The sequence below is a fragment of the Lethenteron reissneri genome, chromosome 22 (assembly GCF_015708825.2).
Source record: "Lethenteron reissneri isolate LAM-NWPU_2019-01 chromosome 22, ASM1570882v1, whole genome shotgun sequence".
NCBI classification, from domain to species: Eukaryota; Metazoa; Chordata; class Hyperoartia; order Petromyzontiformes; family Petromyzontidae; genus Lethenteron; species Lethenteron reissneri.
Genome location: NC_083800.1, coordinates 4,840,512 through 4,860,939, shown reverse-complemented (window position 1 = coordinate 4,860,939; position 20,428 = coordinate 4,840,512). Strand labels below are relative to the sequence as shown.

The 20,428-nt window shown below is 46.2% G+C and overlaps 2 protein-coding genes across 2 annotated transcripts in view; one reads left to right on the top strand and one right to left on the bottom strand.

Moving 5' to 3' along the window:
- The window catches only part of LOC133345555 (conopressin/neurophysin-like), a 559,395-nt gene that overhangs the window by 275,417 nt on the left and 263,550 nt on the right, over positions 1-20,428 (bottom strand). The window lies entirely within an intron of this gene.
- On the top strand, positions 2,054-4,926 carry LOC133345706 (octopamine receptor-like). Its single transcript, XM_061556685.1, has 3 exons — positions 2,054-2,343; positions 3,095-3,271; positions 4,183-4,926. Exons 1-3 carry the CDS (start codon positions 2,054-2,056, stop codon positions 4,817-4,819), a joined length of 1,104 nt encoding a protein of 367 aa, XP_061412669.1. The 3' UTR covers positions 4,820-4,926.

The following is a 20,428-nucleotide window of genomic DNA, read 5'->3' as shown; positions in this document are numbered from 1 at the left end:
TCCACACCGGCCGAATGTCTTGTAAGTGGTTGTAGTACTCACACTTTACCCCATCACATTCAATCTTCCGATTCACGAAACTGTGCTGCACCCGGTTGGTTTTTTTTCTTGCCGAGTGGACAAAGGCAGGAGGGGAATTTTAGAAACTCGCTCAATGGTTCACTGCCTCGCGGGGCGAATGAACCTGTGACCTCTGTCGAGATTGACCTCTGAAGTCCAGCGGTGCTAACCATCGTTCCCATATATGATACACAGGTAAATAAAACAAAAACTTTAGTCCATTTGACGAATGTGCCTTCACACATAAAACGTATTCCGCTGACAGATTTGCAGTGAATTTTCCACCCTTCTAATTGTAAAGTCGATTACAAAAATGTCTTTGCCCGTTCAAAGCCCCCAGTACAATATAATTAGTTTGCGCATTCACGCTCGCTCTGATTGACAAAGGCATAGGGAATTAAACTGCCTGCACTCAAGCATGTGGTCATGACTGCGCTCTGCACCGCCAATGCAAATTCGAGTCTCGGGTTACGTGCATTAGGCTCCACATTACTTTCACTGTAGCCTTTGGTCCATAAAAGAGAAAATTAAAGCTTTGGACTGATCATTCACGGTGGAGCCGCAGTGGAGTGGTGAGCGAGCTGCACGATGCATCCTGATGTGACCGCAGTTTGATTTCTTGTTAGGAGAAGCAAACCTTGGACCATCTCCCGAGATGCCCTGCAGCACCACAATGCACTCGTCAAGATTTGGCAATGCCAATACCGGAAGCGGTGGCCTGTGGCGATATAGGTTGGATAGGAGACACAAATTAAGAAGAAGTTTGAATTGTGGAGACAGCTAACAGCAGTGACAGATATCGTCAGAACCGGTCCTGCCCTCCACCCCCCCAACCGTACACCAACCCATACCGATCAGCTTGGTGAAGTATGGTCAAACAACCCCAACGATTGCCATGGAGTTGGGACGTCTTCATCCGCTGGTGGATTGAGAGTGGCTGGAATTTATTTAGATTCGTTTTGTTATTTGCAATTAAACCAAAACCTACAAAGTGTGTGTTTGTGTCTCATCGGCTGTAGTTAGGTGCCCAACTCAGAAATAGCTCAATCTATTCTCAAGTGAAGTGTTTATAGGAACATCAATTATGCAAGTAATAAATGGTACATTTATAGAATTGCACTCATGGTTTGCGCTACAAACCCTATTGATAGGGCAGTTTTGTCACGACTCTTCACACTACGATCAAACGCGATTGTTTCCGACCCTGATAGTGGTAGCGCCGTGTGCACAAACGCCCGTGGAGAAGTGCCTCTATTGGGTCGATGAAGTTCATTGCGCTACAGGGGACCAGAAGCTGCTGTACTCCCCCCCCCACCCCCCCCCCTAAATTGGATTGCCAGGCACGACAGACCGCCAACTATGAAATGCAACAATACAGACAGCCCTCCAGAAATATTGGCAAACGTCTCGCGCCACGCCATCTCGGTCCCTCTCGTCTTGAGCTCAATCCGTTCCACGTTCCCCTCCAGCCCTTCATTTTTTCCTCTCTCTCTCTCTTAGAAGCAGCGTTCACTTCGGTGGGGTGGGACGCCTCTCCCCTCTCCTCTGCTCATTTACGAGGTTCAACGGCTTCATATTCAACGGCTTTATTTGCACAGCGCAAGCGCCAAATGAACTACGTGCGTGCTTCTCCAAAGGCTGCGTTTTCATCTCGGGGGCTTCTTGGAAACAAGCTCATGACGAATGTAACCAATTGTACGTGACATTTCGATGTAAATATATTTTTTTCTCGACAGATTTCAGCATCAGTTCCGTCGCGTGCTCAAACACGACATTGCGGGTCCGTTGACGATCAAGACTGCGCTTTAACTGCACCGTCAATACGTTCACTGGGAATGACCAAGCCAAAAGACAACTTCGCAGCGAGCGTATAGCAATCGTACATAGCGAACCGCATCATCTTTCCACGTCAGATATCTTGTCGAACGTGCGACACGCGCGCGCGCGAGCCGCACACGCTTTCAAAAAGGAGGAGGGGGGGGGGGAATCGTCGATGGCATCACCAAACTCGTCGCGACATCACGACAATGCGTCCGTCGGAAGCAACTTTTCCGAGGGACGCGTGGACGGCAGTGACCGGCGGCGGGACGAGGTGGCTCTGTCGCCGGGCGCCCTCGCCGTGTGCGCTCTCCTGTCGCTCATCGACATCGTAACGCTCTTCGGCAACGCGGCGGTGCTGCTGTGCCCCTTGGTGGAGCGGCGTCTGCGCACGGTCACCTACATGTTCATCATGTCCCTGGCCACCGCCGACCTGCTGGTCGCCTGCCTCGTCATGCCGTTCAGGTGAGTGGCGTCGTGCGCGCGTGCGGCAGCCACACGCGGCACAGGGCGCTGCAACATTTTGCGCGCGCGACGTCTGTGCCCTCCAGCGAGGCGCTACACCGCGAGAGGTTTACGCGACCCAGGAGACAATTTAACGCGCCGTCGATTGTTAAGCACGCGATACATGCGTAGGAACGCGTGTGTTGAAGATCGATGCTTTCCGGACTTTGTCCTGCAGTGGATTGCTCATGGCTGAAGATGATGATGATGTGTTGCATGCTACTGGATAAAGGTTCAACTGCGGCCACTCTTGGTCGTTTTGTTTGTCATATTTGTTCAACAAAAGAATGGATCTTTAATTAAACTACTAGCAGCTGTAGAATGTATTCCACAAGGTAAGAATAACCCATTGAGACGTCAGTTCTAGTTTGCTATGGCAACCTGGGTTGCCGAGTGACTGAACAGACTCAGTAAGGGGGCGAATCATTACACTCCTACTACCCCGAAGTACCCTTCAGGCAGAATATATTTACAAAAATACACGCAAGGAGACATTGCATCGTAACCATAACTCACTGGAGAGAGAGAAAGGGCTAACCATTATCACGATACAATGTGCAGGCGAGCCTGGCTAAAGCACTACATATTTTATTATATCCGATACCATTTTGAATATGCACACCTTACAAATGCTACGCAGTTTGTATGAAGGTTTTGAAGGAGGCTTTATCTGCGTGCGTGGGTTTGTTTGTATCCGTGTATGTGGACGCAGCATCATATACGAAGTCACGGGCGTTTGGATTTTCGGAGAGCTCTTTTGCAAAGTGTGGATTTCTTTTGACGTGATGTTCTGCACAGCCTCCATCGTGACGCTCTGTTTCATCAGCTTGGACAGATACTGCTCCGTGGCCACTCCAAACCACTACCCAACGCGCATGTCTGGGAAAAGGTCAGCATGCTCAGCACCTTATTGGCGCGCGAAGCGCAAATGCACCACGCTTTTTCGCACGTTCTCGAAGCCTCGCGCGATTCGAGAAATGCGTCGACTCTGCTCAGTCGCGACTCTTCACAGCGCCGTGATGTTGCTGGCCACTTGGAATGTTTGGCCTTTGAGCTTGTGCTCAGCAACCGCAATAGGGATAGCAACAGAAAGCGCTTCCTGCATAAAGATTGGAGATCTATTTTTTTGTGTTTCCGAAATAATGAGACACTTCTAACCCAAAAAATGTAACTATACCTATACATTTTCACAAAAATCGTGTCATTAAAAAAATTAAAGCTACAGAAATTTTAAAATTGATTTGAAGCTTGCGTGACTGCAGGAATCCATACTCTTTGGTTATTTCGGTAAAGTCACGTAGTTAGAAGAATTTTTATTTATTTATTTAATATTTTAAATATGAAATAAAATATTTCATATTTTATTTTATTTCTAACTACGTGACTTTACCGAAAGAACCAAAGAGTACAGCGATTTTATTAAACGCATAATCAGCATGATTTAAGTTATTTATACATTTTTCTTTAGATGTGTGTAAACACGTTGCTGCGACACATGCGAGAAAACACCACCCCTTACCATTGCTGGGTGCCAAAACATCTCCGTAAAATCGGTGATACGCATGGTGTCTTAGACAGTGCGTGTTCTAGATTGGTGCTTCACTTGCTCCAATCGCCTGCGCTAATTGCAACAGCGGATCAGAGGAGTCACATTCCCAGATGCCGCGGGTTCTTTGCCAACCATTAGAACAGCTGCAAGGTGTCTTTGAACACTGCCGAACTTTACAAACATTTGTTTCGTCCTTCTGTCCTCATTTGTCCGACAAACCACCGTCACTCACCCCACCCTCCCCCCCCCAGGTGCATCGCGATGACCGTATCCATCTGGGTGTACTCGCTGCTCATCTCCTTCTTGCCAGTCACGCAGGGCTGGAACGAGATTCCGGGCGTGCGCTTTGACGCGCGCCGCGAGTGCCTTTTCATCACCAACTGGGCGTTCGTGCTTGTCGCCTCGACGCTGGCCTTCTACCTGCCCTTCCTGGCCATGTGCACCATGTACTTCTTCGTGTACCGCGCGTCGCGCCTCAAGGCGGCGCGCATCGCATCCCAGACGCTCGACATCCACTACCACCCCAAGAGCCAGCGACCCAACAACCCTCAGCTGGAGAACAAGGCCACGCGCACCATGACCATCATCATCTCGGCCTTCGTCATGTGCTGGCTGCCCTACTTCGTCTTCAACGTGGCGATGAACGCGTACGGCTCCAAGCACGACAGGGTGGTGGTCACGATGTTTAAGGTCATGACGTGGCTTGGGTACTGCAACTCGGCTATCAATCCCGTGCTCTACGCCTTCCTCAACCGTGACTTCCAACACGCGCTCAAGACGCTCTTTCTGTGCAGCCGCATGGGGTCAAGGGTTGGCAAGATTGGAGAAGACATGGTGTCCATGGTGACGATATCCAAGACGCTGGCGAAGGAGCAGGAAGATCCATGAGCGGGGAGTGAGAGAGGCGAGGGGGCCGTAAAACCTGCACAGAAAGAGTACAAACAAAAATGAAATCAAAATCCAGGTCACTCGCCCATTGTCCGTTTGTTAATTTGTATTTTATCGAAAGTTTCCCCTGTGTCCGATTGTGAAGTGTTTTTTTTCTTCCCTTATTAAATTGATACCGCTGAAATAAATAACAGCGTGTAACATTATTGATGTTTTGAAAGAGTAGCACAGCGTTTCACCACCGTTATTGTGATTCGTGAATGTAAATGACAATATATATTCCATTGGTACCTTATTTGACAGTAAATAATATGATAATTGGTTTTTTACCCTTTTATCTGGCAACAAAACTGGCACCTTTTTTACGAGGAGTCATATTTGCATAGACCACGATACCTGCAGTCATAATGCAAACAAAAAACATAACTCTGATAATGTATGCACTGTCCTTGAAGTTGATTGTTCCACACCCGAGACAGCTTTCCTTAAAGCCTAGTCTCACATGGTGTTGGACCAGATGACGCCAAAAGGCGCACAACTCAAAGACAATGCACCATCAGACTATGAGAGCACGGGCAAGCATTTACACCATTGGAACCTCATTTGCCAGTAATAAATATAATTGTTTTTTTACCAATTATCACCCTTTTATCTGGCAACAAAAAGGTGTCAGTTTTATTGCCAGATAAAAGAGTAAAAAAACCAATTATGACAATATATATTTTTTCATAGAAAAAAAATGCGTTAAAATATATTTCACTGATTTTTGTCACTGCCAGACGAGGGCCAGCCCATGCCACGTGCAGTCATGAGGATATTGTTTGACCCTACTTCACAACGCTGGTCAATGGGAGACTTTGAGTGTGGGAACTCGGTGCCGGTTCAGATATTACTCGCCACTGATCATGCTCGAAGCCATGGCTAATGAGTTCATAACTCAGTGTGCAAACCACTGGGCCCTGCTCCACCCCTTCTGATATTTAATTGAACATGTTGGCATGCTCAACCGTTCATTAATAATTCATCTTACTTTTGTATTGCAGCGACTTTAATCGTTGGTGAACACACAGAGGAAGCTCGTGGAATCCAGCAGGGGTCACCAAAAGCTATCACAAACGTCCAACCAGTGACCCAGTGTCTTTTTCTAAAAAAAAAAGTGTTCACGATTTTTTTTTAACAACGGTACAGAAGTAGAGTGCACAATTAGTGAGTGACTGGCGCACGTGTGAAACGCCTTTGTGTGTGTCCCCCATGTTTGATCTAGGAGGCCGAAACAGAAAGAAAAGAAGGGGAAGAGGAAGGGAGAGATAAGGATAAGGGAAGAATAGAAGGAAAAGAGGAAAATAAGATGCACATATTGGGAAACAGAATAACGAAACGTAACTTAAAGACAACTTAAACTCGACAAATGGAAGCCACTAGGATTGTCCGTGTGACCCAATAATTATATTTATCATCAATCAGACTGCGTATGGCGAGGAAACAAGATAACAAATACCAAACATTCGTTTGTCAAACAGATGTGAGAAGAGCAATGAAATCAAGCGTCAAGGTGAACCTTTATCTATGTTAGCTCGTGGTATTCAAAAGCCTTGTGCTGGATGACAATGGCTGGTAATTACCACGCGGTATGTACACGCACATGAAAGCACCTTTCGTCAATCCACTTCTGGATGAGGTTCTCCCCACACCTGTGTAGGTTAATGAAGGTGGGGAGGGAGGGGGGGCATAGACATGAGAACATAGAAGCACAATACAGGTTTCCCTCGCTTTATGCGGTTCGGTTTCGTGCGATTTTGCATTTTTGCAGCTCACCTATTTCTACTCAAAATTCGCGATATGCGGTTTGAATTGTACTCATGCCGCGATGCGGTCGGGCGTGGGATAACATTGTGTGTGTACTGCAGGCGCTGCTCGGCAAGCCAGCCAGCCAGCCAGCTGTCTCGTGCTGTCTTCGCTTTGTGCGCCCCCCTTTTTTGGAACGAATCTACCGCACAGAGCGAGAGGAAGCCTACATAGAAATGACGCAAGCCCACAAAGCAACACAACGGAGCTGTACGTGCAGATCAGCTGCCCAGGCTCGACTCCGATTATACAGATGGTTCAAAATCTTCTCTTGCCGCATTGACTTCACAGGACTCTTACGCTGGTGTAACGGTTAGCACACTGGACCGGGCAATCCAGAAGTTCGCCAGTTCAACCTCCTCGTGCTGCGGTTAAAACGTGGGCAAGCCGATTCAATTCCCACCCCTCTGTCCCGCACAGCTGGAATGGATGGGCACCACCCGTCACGTGTCGCGGGTTTTCCAAACCTACTCCAAGCTCAAGCAGCCGTTCCTTCTACGTCACTTTACCGAAAGAACCAAGAATATGAATCCATGCAGTCACGAAAGCTTTAAATTATCAGAGTCGTGTTTTTTGTTTGCATTCCGACTGCAGGTATTGTGGTCAATGCTAACATGACTCCTTGTAAAAAAAAGGTGTCAGTTTTGTTGCCAGATTAAAGGGTAAAAAAAAACAATTATCACTACTCCAAGTTGCCTGGTCAGAGCGAGAGAGTAGACCGAATACACCCCCCCTCCCTCCTCGTAGAGGGACTCTTCTCGACCATCGGATCCCAACCTTCTCCGAGTGTGCGGACCCCTTTTCAACCTCCCAAACATTTCTCGAAACCACCGCACGCTACTACTAGTTTTTTTTTTGGAATCGTACACGAAAAAAATCGTACATTTCCTCGGTGAGGACGTTACTACTATTATTATTATTTTCTTCTTCTTCTTCTTTTCCACGGACCCCCCCCCCACCCTCCTCCTCCCCACACCCCGTAGCAGCCTCGCGAACCACCAGGGGGTCGACGAGGCTTACCACAGGCTGGGAACCGCAGCTCTCGAGCTCCGAACAGAGGCCCTTTCGCCTGCAGTGGCGTGAGCGAGCAATCTGCAGGGCTTCTTCGCCTCTTCACTTTCCACTCATCGACACGTCAATTGCGGTGCTCTCAATGCTCAGTCCTGCGAATCACCGCAACTTCACCTGCAAAGCACTACCAAATCACCACGAATTGACTACAAGGTACCCCAAAGGGCCCCCTCCCTCCCTGCCAGCACCTCCCCTTCTCCCCGATGCCCTCCCCGCATGCTCCATGCGTCACGCTAAACTACTGCGATGTGGAGCTCGGCTCTGGAATTTATCCAAAGGGATGAGAACCAAGAAGCTGTAATCTCCGCGGGGCGTTAATGTTTTAACATTCACTGTTACACAAAAAAAAACTAGTTTAAGTGTAAACTCTTACGGGGCTCGTTACTCGGCATTTAATGATTCACCTCCGTTCACAAGCCAGGGTTCGTGGTTAGACTCCAGAACGCATTGTGTCATCTTGCTTGTCCGGCCTTGTTTGTACTGTCGGTCTGATCTGTAGCTAACTTGCTTTAACGTATAATTTGTTATGTCTCATTCATTCCATGAGCCTAAAGGTAACATTTGAATGCATTTTGCCAATAATTTGCATACAGTTCATATTAAATAATTGATGCATGCACAATTCTATACTTGTATCGTACACATGCCAATCGACGAATCATTGCGTGCCTACTCATCACCCTACTGGGTAACAGTTAGGCATATACGCTTACAGTTAGGCATATACGCTTACAGTTAGCCATGAGACGAGATTAAAGGTTGTGCTTCGGGTTATGGGCAAGGTCTAGAGCCAGGGTTGGGACCACCCCAGCCCTAAAACCAGACTCAAGCCTAATCCTGAGCATTTCCAGTGCCCAGTAAGTGTGCAGGCGGTGCAACTGCATTGGGCTCCATGGGCCAAAACAGCAAAGGTGCCAGGCTGCAAATGAGTTGGGTCGGGTAGCCAAATAACCCTATTCAATCCCTTGCATCACGGCTCATACTATGCTACTGGGCATCGCCTTAAACTTAATTATCGAAACAGGGTTTTTGGTTAGGGCAAGGACTACAGTAAACCATAACTCTAAACGCAAACCTAATTTTCAGCCTCGGGCTTAGTGTTAGGATTTGTGTTAGGGTTTTATATAGATATTTGTTTTAAGTCAAAGTTAATTGCGTGCTAAAATGAACGTAGAGATGTTGCTCATTTTCCTGTTGATAGCCTGGAGCCGCTATTGGTGGAAATTCCTCATTCCTATGGAGGGGACGAGTTTATTCACAGGACAACTGTGAGCAGCATTGCTCCATCTCTGAGTCATCTGGCTGGTTAAGGCTCGGCCTGGGAATCATTACCATTCTTACAACAACAACAACAAGAACTATGAATATCCTTACAATAACAATACTTCTCAGAAGTAGATTTAAACACCCATTTTTACGTGGGGCTCGTCACTGTATCATCAAAGCGGAGTGTTGAATTAAAGTAAATCTGTAGTCATGCGGTTTATGAGAAGTAGGTCAGTGCATCGCGTAGGAGAGGGTTCTGCATCACATCAGCGCTGACGCTGCCTTTCAGATATTTTTTTTTCGTTCCGAGACAGTGATACATTCCCGGACTCCTCAAAATGACAGCAAAGTGGAGCTGATAGAGTACAGCTGATTGGCAGAAGTGGAGGGTGTGTGCGTGCGTGCGCGCTGTTTTTAATTTCTAGAAATGTTGGGCGAAAGCCACTGTAGGGGCAGCATGGGGACATGGGAATAAAGCAGCCTGGGCATCTTCCGCGCTCTGGTCGGAGGCAGGGTGTGGCTGGAGTTCCGCCATGCGGCGCGGCTGACCCACGCCGTGCCGGCCTTCAAGGAGCAGTGGGCGATGGAGGAGGCCGTGTGCTCGGTGGCAGATGACGGGGAGCTCTGCATGCTGATATGAGCTACCCGTCGGAGGCCGTAGGACTGCGAGAAGGGCTGCGTGCAGAACGAGAGAGAGCGAGAGAGAGAGAGAGCGAGAGAGAGAGCGAGCGAGCGAGAGTGAGCGAGAGGTGGGGGTTTACATAAAGCAAAGTTTAAAAATTTTATATTAAAAAAACAAAATTACGAAATGATGAACGAAGCAAAGTGCCGAATACACCGAGCATCTTCTTGTTTCCACTGATCGTAAAAAAAAGAGAGAGAGTAATCAAACCCGGGAGGCACGCCACCGATCACCGAGGATTGATGGCGCGACGCTTGAGTATACGCGAAGGTCTTCCAGAGCTATGAATATTGAATCGCTTTAATTATTCCCGTCAGGTTGATGACTTTATGCGTGCTCAATGCGTGCGACCAACGCAGTTTCACGTCGCTTCGTACAACGCCGTCGTCGCGAGCGCAATCTCTCACGACGCATCATTAGTCTCAGTCTCTACAGCTGAAGAGGAGAGAGAGGAGTAAGGAATTTCGCAAAGCGACGCTTATTAGCAGGGCGTAAAATGTGCAGGTTGGCCCGTTAATGTATAATATATATTCGTCAGCTTGCGGTTTGGGCATTGATGCGCACTTAGAAGGAATTCATGCTTTCTATTTGTATGTCATTGTGCAAAGGGCTCGTACGACTCGAAATATAGGATCACAGAGCATGGCCAAGTATTGCGTTGTCTGTGGTTCCCGCGCATCTGAATCACTCACTCGGAATGTACAATAAAAACTGTGCCCATTACGACGTGTTACTTTTATGATGTTTTCGAAAATATTCTTAATAACAAAAGTGACGGTGAAATGAGGGAGATTTTGTTTTATCACGCATAGGCATCAGCGAATTTGTTTTTTTATATAAAGGAAAAAAAACTATGTTAAATGTATGTGTTTTAGCCATTAAACATAAAATAGTAAGTGCAGTAATTTGCTTAATTATTTTTGAAAGTGTTAAGAGTGAACTCAATTACCCATGAACAGGGAAACTGAAGCTGCTGCCCAATTTTTTTTGTATCGCTCCCACTTGCCAACATTCAGTCGATCACAAACGCACGCTCGCTAAAGAGTGAATACAATCCTCGTGGAGAATTCGATCCAGATGCTGCTATCTGGAGATGAATTATCATCGGACTTTGCAGCTTAACTAAAACACATCAATTTCCAAGAGTGGTATCTCCTGTCAGCCCGAAGCTTTCTCCAGTCGACACATTGACTTGACAATAAAGCAATCGTGCTCAAAATAAAACACTGCTTTACACACGATGCACGGGTTTCACAAACTTTGCCCAAGCATTTTCCACGATTCTATGTGTCAGTCAAAAATACGATTTATTTTTATATGCACAAAATAATACGGTAAAAAACACGGTCAAATAACATATATCATATCTGTTCCACATGGAGGCAGTTCTTGATCAATAACATAACGCTGGCAATTCATTTTTGTAAGTGTACTCATGACCAGCCTCTGACCTCCCTTCAGTAGATTATTTTTTTGGACCAAAGCTCCGTAGTAGCAGTAATAACAAAAAACATTAAAGATGTTTGAGCCAAAGTGCGTAATTCAACCGTTGCCATAACGAATGGTGGGCTAAGAAGACGTGGTGGGAGGGACTCTTAAAGTGGGCCACACACATAAAAGATTGAGCCCACCCATGGCATGAGCATAGCTAGGGATGGGTGTTGCCCACATACCATTGGCTATTTCTGGAAAATATAACGTCCACCCCTTTCTCTCTGCACTTTCCTCTCTTCTCCTAATGCACTCCCACCTAGGGTGCTGTTTCACCTTAATGCCATGTGTTTTATTGCAAGTATTTGTGAACTTTATCAAAGGACACAAAACAAATGCCACTGTCTGCATCAGTGGCGTGGCGTTGACAAGGGTGATGTATGGGCCCCACTCAGGTCACCCTGACACCATGGAAGAGAATGCACTTAGCTGCACGCAAACACTAATGTTGCCCCCATGAACTTTGCGCATGACCCTTGGTTTTTGAGAAACTTAAACTAAACCATTTTTAGTTTTTACCAGGTAAGGCCCACTGAGCTATATAGTAGCTCTTTTTCAGAAGGAACCTGGCTATCACAAATGATAGCTCAACGAAGTTGCCCATCACGTGGACATTTATATTGGCCAAATACTCTAAACGCATGTTCGTAAAATGTGGAGGGGACAAAAAAAACGGTGGACACGGAGAAAATCTACGCAACCACGGGGAGAACACGCAGACTCCAAATATACATGCGTCAGAGTCGGGATCGAACTCACGACCTCCTCAATTTTGCCTAACTGCTGGTTGTTGCTGCTAAAACATTGTTTTTGTTTGAATTTGTTGTCTGCGGCTGCATTCATGGGGTTGTCGTTTCCTGAGTTGCTTGAGGCGCTTCTTGTGCGTGTACATAAGCATCATAAGTTATTATAAGCACTGCCCGCACTTCTTGCGTGGGATCTAACTTCACCGCATCCTTGTCTGTGCTCACGTGATGATTTGGGCATTAAGTGCGATGATGTCACCACGACGTCACACAGACCTGTAGGATGATGTCACCACGACGTCACACAGACATATAGGATGATGTCACCACGGCATCACACAGACCTATAGGATGATGTCACCACGACGTCACACAGACATATAGGATGATGTCACCACGGCATCACACAGACCTATAGGATGATGTCACCACGACGTCACACAGACCTGTAGGATGATGTCATCACGACGTCACACGGACCTGTAGGATGATGTCACCACGGCGTTACACAGACCTATATGATGATGTCACAAAGACGTCACACAGACCTGTACGATGATGTCATCACGACGTCACACAGACCTGTATGGTGATGTCATCACGACGTCACACAGACCTGTATGGTGATGTCACCACGACGTCACACAGACCTGTAGGGTGATGTCAGCGCGTCGAAGCTTTAAGGGACGATGTCGTTATGCGGAAAGGGTTAAAATCCAATTCAATGCGGATTCACACGTCCAGACAACTCTCCTAATCGAATGCGAGTCACCTTTCCGGAAGATGTTGTCTCCCATTGGTTTGTATTGGGCATTATGACACCAGATTTCAGGGGCTGAATGCTCATTTGGAGAGGTGATCATTTTTGGGGGGGAATGTCGCCAAGAATGTTTTCATGTTCGTTTCGTACGACGGACCGTTTGAGAGATCCAGAGCGCATTCTGTAAACTATTAGCAGTACGCGTTGACATTTAGGTAGGCAATTAAACAATGTTCTCAAAGTCAGCCCTTCGTGAATCTACTGCTGGATGAAAGCCTCATTGTGATATGTCAGTGACGGAAATTGTTTGGCCAGTGTTATCTGTAGGCTGGCCAGTGCTGGTTGGAAGTTGTAAAGAGAGGCAAGACTGGCTCAGATATACGACCAACTGATGTTAGGAATTGAACTCGGATCACTAGATTAATAGCTCAGTGTGCTAACTACTGTACCACCACTCCCCCACCCTGTCCCCAATGATTAGCCAATTACTCACAGGATACAAACTTAATGTACTGGAAAGAAAGATGATTGAGCCCATCCCGACCTGGACTGCTGCTCTCTCAGTGTGTCCACTCACACAAGTTATTAGAGGGCCTCATTTAATGCATGAGGAGCTTCAAATGAAGTCACTCTATAAATATGTTCCTTCAAAGCCAATCTTTTTTGTTCACAGGCAAGGCTGTTTCCATTTGTATCGACGTCATTGGCACGGACGCCTCGCACGGCCAGTCAGAATTAATCAGGGCATTATGTTAGGACATTCAAATGGCTAGCCATGAAATTAATTGTTTAAACAAATGTATGATTGAAACGTATAGAATGGGTAAAACTCCTGAGACGCATTGTCAATTATTATAATTTTGCTACAATATGGCGTGATTTCTCGAGAAAAGGTCAATGTGTATGCCGGAGTCACAACGTGAACAGTCGATTGAATCAAGAAGTTTAATTGGGTAAAGTAACATTTTTACACAGGTTCATACCATATGCCATGTGCAGGTGATCCATTGCAATTACTTTCAGCAAACCCTTTAACAGCAAATTCCACACTTAACTGGAAGGAGATGCTAATTACGAGTGAAGCTAAAGGCGCAGCCTGGTAATTTCTTGCTCAAAACACTGTTGGCAAAAAGGTCTCCACGAGATGGAGTTCTAGAGGATATTTGGCCTACTCTTCCATGCTGGCCATACATCTTGGAAGAGGTGGGAGTGCCCTTTATCCTACCAGATGCAGTCAGCTGGTCGACTAATTGTGGTGGATCAATTTATATTGCTATTGGGGTCAGGTGGTTGGGTGGGGCGATTTAATGAACATGCCCATTGTTTTAAAACACTGCCGATGGACGACCTTTGGCCCACTCGGGTAATAGGATTGTTACCCAGTGTCCATTGTGGCACAAGTGGACTGACTGAAGACCGAAGCATTTTATAAGCAGGCAAAGGCAAAATCCCTGCTACGTGAGCTGCAAAACACGTGGAGGGCAAAGGGGTGCAGCGAACGCAGTCGAGGCATGTCCGCGTGTGCACCCTGTGCGACTGTGGGAAGATGGATGGGATTAGTCAAGGCGTGAGGATGAGTAGAAACAGGCACATATTTGAACCACCCCTGACTCACGGAGCGAGGGGGCCCGTTTCTACACCACGTGGTGGCAATAAGAGGGCCCCCAGAATAGTGTTAAATGTGACCGGTGGTGTGCTATCGAAAAGCCAAAACTTGCAGCAATTTATGAGAAGCAATAGATGGGCAAACACTGTGTGGGATGAAATTGTTTTAAATTACAGGTAAAAATATTTATCTTTTCTCTAGAAAATGTAATCTGGCAAGTGTTCGTTTCTAAACTTCCTTTAAACAATATATAGGGCTTATCTGTGTATCACAGCCAGGGCATGCCACAGGGGCATTTGACATTTTCCTTGAAACCACGAAGTTATCAGGGAGAACTGAGCTCTGTGGAACTTCTTTAATACAAAGTGGAGCGCCACTGTCGTAATTTCCAGTACCTGTGCATTTTTATCATAATGAATCGGAATAAAACATCTTTTTTTAGACTTCAGGAGGAATCCGATGAGCTATGAATCTTTTTTTCACAGATGTTCAGTATGGGCGGGTCAGCAATGAAGATGACCCTGGTTCCAAATTCCCAAAGACATGCAAGATTGCATGAATGATCAAGCGATAACATTTCCTACGAAGAGATTTTCAAATTCATCGGTACTCAACTAAATGAATAAATGCTAAAATTGGCGACAATACAATGCAATATTGTTTGCACCACACGTGTGATAGATTTAATGAGCAACTTGGCTAGAAAGAGAAAAAATGCATAGCCTACTGCGTGTACAACATCTCCCGTAAACCCCACACCCCGCACTCCGGCTGCCATCGTGAGATTGACAGCTCACACTTTTTGGTGCCATTAATTTATCTGGGTTGCCCCCCCCCCCCTCAAAAAAGGTACAGTATAATTAAAGCTGTCCTTGTGATATGCGCCTGGGTATGCGATAAGTGAAGGAATTAATTTCACACACAACGCTGCATTTGTTCCCAGTATTGCAGTGGCAGAGTTTGCCAATAACCATCTGTTGATAACAGGCCTGTAACCTCTGTGACACACACACCACAATATAGAGTTTAACTCCAAAGTGAGGTTGTGGTGGGAAGAAGACGAAGAATTAAAAAAAACATTCCCCTTCATAATTACGTTAAAAGTGTCAGCCGTATAAAAGGTTTTGTAAAACATTTAAGCACATTTTCTGCAAATATGACAAAAAAAATATTCCGTCAAGCCTCCAGAGACCGTCGGGGCAATGAAGACCAGGATGGCGCAAGAGGAGGTGGCATGGACAGCACCACGCCCGGCCGCCTTTGTCTCCCCCAGTTCTGATGTTTACAGCCTTTAACAGGCACCCATTTCGAGCCAAGGCAATTTAGAAAAGGCCCAAAAGCGGGTTAGTCAATAGCCACCGATGTTGGCCAACGCCGGGAATAGAAATCGGGCAGCCAGGTTTGGAGAGCAGTGTGCTAGCCACTAGGCCACTGCTCCCCATACATTTTTGCACAAACAAAGACAAAGATCCCCCGTATAGCCTTAACAGATGTAGGGGCAAGTGCTGTTAGCGAGCACCTATGAAGGCCGGAACGGTACACGAGGGGGTGGGTGGCCAGCACCACGCCCGACCGCATTTGTCTCCCCAGTGGCGATGTTTACACACCGCACCAGGTACTCATTTTAGGCTGAGTCGACCTAGGGGAGGCCCAGGACCGGTTCAGATAATCGTCACTGGTGTTGGCCGTGAGCGGGAATCGAACCCGTGTCTCCAGGTTCATAGCGCAGCGCGCTAACCGCTACACTACCGCTACACACATAGACACAGACCCCACATCAAAGTTTCAACGTTAAAAAAACAATGTACATGTTAAGGAAAATGCGGCACTTACCCAGTGCAAAATAAATCATGTTGTATTGCATGTTGTTAACGTTGGTGCTTTTAACACAGCGAATATTGTGTTGCAATACTGCCATTTTAAGTTTGCAAAGGGCACAGATGACACTCATCAGAAAATTTAAGATGACATTTTTACAACATACCTAAAAATGTAGTGTGTTGCCCAGGCACTGATTGATTGACCACTCGTCCATTTGAGAAAAAATATATCGTCGAGTGACATGAGCCTCGTTTAAAATCAGCGTTGGGAGAGTGTCATGTGCGTCACACGTAATTCCATCCGTGGGCTGGGCTGTCCATTCCATATGAATAGGTAAACACAGCACAATGAGTGTACACAATTTTGTACAAGAGAACAAATGATGTGGATCAGTGTGAACGTGAAAGGTAAAGGTGGAGCCCTGCAACTCCCTGCGCTCGGCACTGCTGTATGTATGGATGTTGAACTTTGTGTTCGCACCGCACGTAGCCAACCGTGCTAATCGGATGCGTTGATGGAAGGGTCCCCCACTCGAGAAAACTCTGGACAGCCAATACATGATGATTTGCCTTCTCTACTCTGCTAGAAAGACATTTGGAAGATGTGGGAGTAGCCATAACATTACCCCACCACGCCACCTGCCCATCGACTAGCAATGGTGCATCCATTTATATTTCTCAGTGGACAGAAACGGCGGGGGGGGGGGGTTAAGAAGCGTCCACGATTTTGACTGCCGCGCCAGGAGTTCGAATCGGCAACGTCTGGATTGCAAGTCTGGTGAGCAAAGCCACTTAACAAAAATGGCAGAGAGTTGATTTAATTCCCTTTAATTTGATAGTGAGCTCATCATTTGTGTTGGTTATTTAAACTTCTCCATCAACCTGCCGTTGCAACAATCGCAGGAACGTCCAATAATTGGGGACTCCACGGCCGGGAAACTGGTGTACAAAAATCCGTGGGAAAGCCTTCTGTTACAAGCTAACAGGTTTCAGGTGTATGATCGGGTGATGACATTTGTGGCTCGCTGCCAGCGAGTCACCGCTGACGGATGAAGGGCAAGAGAAGGCAGCGGTGACAAAATGACATTCTGTGGAGCTGGCGGCACCTTTCAGGCTACGCGTCGCAAAAAGAGCTCGCGGATCTCGGCCGCTTCTCAGATCAAGGCAATTGCTCTCGGCCGGGTGGGCGAACGCCAAGCCTTGGTGGCGTGCGCCTGTCATCTGGACGCTCTCCGAACGTTGTGGGACGGTGGGCTTTTTTTTTTGCTCGAGGATGGGAGAATTGCGTCCACTGTAATTTTCGGTGGCATCTTTCTGAAACACCGAGGAGCACCTTGGCATGGAGTCCTGGGTAAAAAAGGGAAAAAAATGTTTTCTTAATTAACATGCCAATATGGGTAGAATTTTTTTCCCTTTATTCATATGCCAAACGCAACATCACAGAAAGCTTTCACAATTTCAAAATTTCATATGATGACCTTCGAGTTATTTTGCAATGTGTTATTATATACAGGTTGATAATTTAAGATTAAAATTCAAGATATTTGAATATTCCATAAAGGTTATATTACAAAGAAAAGTGAAAGTGATTTTCTGCATTCCTATGGTAGGATCGAGTACATCCATGAAATAACCACTGTGGGCTTCCCCACCAAGTGGTATTCGTTTTATGATCCCCAGAGCTGTGTTTCAAGTTTCGTTAATTAGGTAGAGCCCTGTGAGCCATGCGGCTCTTGAGTCGGGTACAACCGCAACAAACAAAATATGAACAGAGGACATCTTAAAGCGACGAGGCGCAACAGAAACATCCTGGATAAACCAGCAAATCTTCCAGAAAAAAACCCCACCGTATTACAACGCTGTGTGCAAAAATCCCAGTGCGATGCAAGTCAAACAATAACAACCATTAGACAATTTGATTTAAAGCTTTCGTGACTGCAGGGATTCATATTCTTGGTTCTATCGGTAAAGTGACATAGAAGGGAAAATAATAAAATAATAATATAAAACATTGTTTTATATTTTTATGTGACTTTACCGAAAGAACCAAGAATAACCATTAGATAATATAGATGTAATGGTGGACTGAGTGAAATACCGGACCACGGTTTGAAGTTTCAACCTTCCGATTGCAATCAGCCCACTCTATCACCAAGCCACCTGGCCAAATAAATCCAAGGTATTTTCAATATTCCCGTTCTCCAATGTGCAGCTGCTTAGAAAGGCCAGAAAAAAATCCCAGATGAAGCACCGCAGAATAAACCCCAATTCCATGAATCAAGGGCCCGACAACAATTTGCAGCTCGCATTTCAGGAATCAAATCTAAACGAGATGAAAAATCACGCGTGTCAGCCAACTTCCAAATTGAATCGCTCTCGGAACATAAATAACGCTCGCTTTTAATGGAACCGCTTTTTATATTTCTTTTTTTATAAACGGCTGCCTGTTATGATAGCGCTGACGTAACGCGGTCTCCCACATCTGGACATCCACAACCGGTCATGGGTCAGCGCCCAACCCTTATCTCCCACGAGTTGTATTTTTCCACAAAAACACAGCCCCTGTACAGTACGAGCAGATAAGCCCCCACCACCACCTCCCACCTCCCCCCCTGGAGGCCAAACGTCTCCACCGGCGACCCGCTGCTGCTGTGGCGTGAACAAAGGGACGAATCCCGAATCGTGTCGAGATTGACGACCGATTACTTCTTTGCCTTCCTATTTTTGCCGGAGAGTCCCGTTACTCGATGCGACAACGAAACTTTTGCATAATCGCGTTCAAAGCGCGCGTTACGAAGCACGTAGCATCGTCGTCATCATCATCAGTCACATTGCATCGTTACATGTTCTGGAAAAGGTACATCCTTCGAATAACTTTCTCGAATCATTGCACTTTGCGTAGTGTAAACACGTGCCCTCTCTCTGTGTACCCGAACGGGTTGTTCAATAAAAATACACTTTTGGAAAATAACTTACTCGTGACACGGCTGGCATTGGTGGGCCTCCGCAAGAGGTGGCGGGGGGAGGGTGGTGGTTTAGACAGCCCCTCTAGAAGGGTATGTTGGCCTGATATCCACATTGGGCAGACGTCTTGCAAGGGGTGAAAGTACTTACACTTTACCCCCACCGTGCATGACCTGACAATTGACTACCGTGTACCCACCTACACTGCTGTGCAGACAGAGGTGGAGGAATGTGTACGCTTGTATGTATGTATGCCCAATTTCTTTCGCACCGCACGTGCTAATTGGAGGTGCAAGAGGGAAGGAAGAAACGTTCCCGTTCTTTCAACTGCCCCGCTGGAATAACGAACAGGCGACCTCTGGATTGCACAACGGCAGATTCCACTTTCGAGTAACGGGAAACACAATCTTCGTTTTCCCACGGACAAATTGCTCTGATCTTGTCAGACCTTGGTTTCAGCCTGGCTCGTACTCGTATGGGAGACTGCGTGAATATACCATGTTTTAACACGTAGGCTTTCGCGACCAATATAATCCATAATAAAGGCTTTTTTTGGGGTTAGATCGCGTAAATATATAAATGTGTCGTTAACCCCGCCACCACCTGACAGCTGTACTAGTAACAAGATACACACACACAACACACCGGTGTGTTGTACTAGCAACGAATTGCCATGTTCTGTTTACGTGACAAACCTTACTAATTGGCTGTGTCGGGTGGTGGCGGGTTTAACGATACATTTATATATGTATGCGATCTAACACCAAAAAACTGTATTATGGATGCCCTGTTTTGTTGGCTCGGTCTGCAAAGGTGGCCAGAAAGATTGATGTACGGAAAATATGATTGAATCCGTCTATGCAGAGGTTCGTGTGTTTACGCCCTCTTTTTTCGTGGGTTTTCTCTACGTACTCAAGTTTCCTTCCACGTGAGAAACAAGAGGGATTAGGAACGTATCCTTTCCTGAAAGAGTCTTGAGACCTGACCTCTATCTCCTAGGTAAGTAAAGATTATTATTATAATTATCACCACCACTTCATCACCACTTTATCAAAGTGGTGGTGATAATCATAATGGTCCTTTTTACTTTACTTACCTAGGAGATAAAGGTCAGGTCTTAATACTCTTTTAGGAGATAATATTAACTTTCATAAAGTGGAGGCGATAATATCAATAAATTACATTTCATATATCCAGTTTATTTATAGACACACAAGAGCCCATAGAAAAATCTTTGGCGAGCAAACTAGAGCTTAACAGATTGTGCATACCACCATATAGCAGGTGGGCATGAAGGAGGCCCACACCTGTAATCCACCAGCACTTTGGAAGCAAGCGTTGGTGGATCACCCAATTTT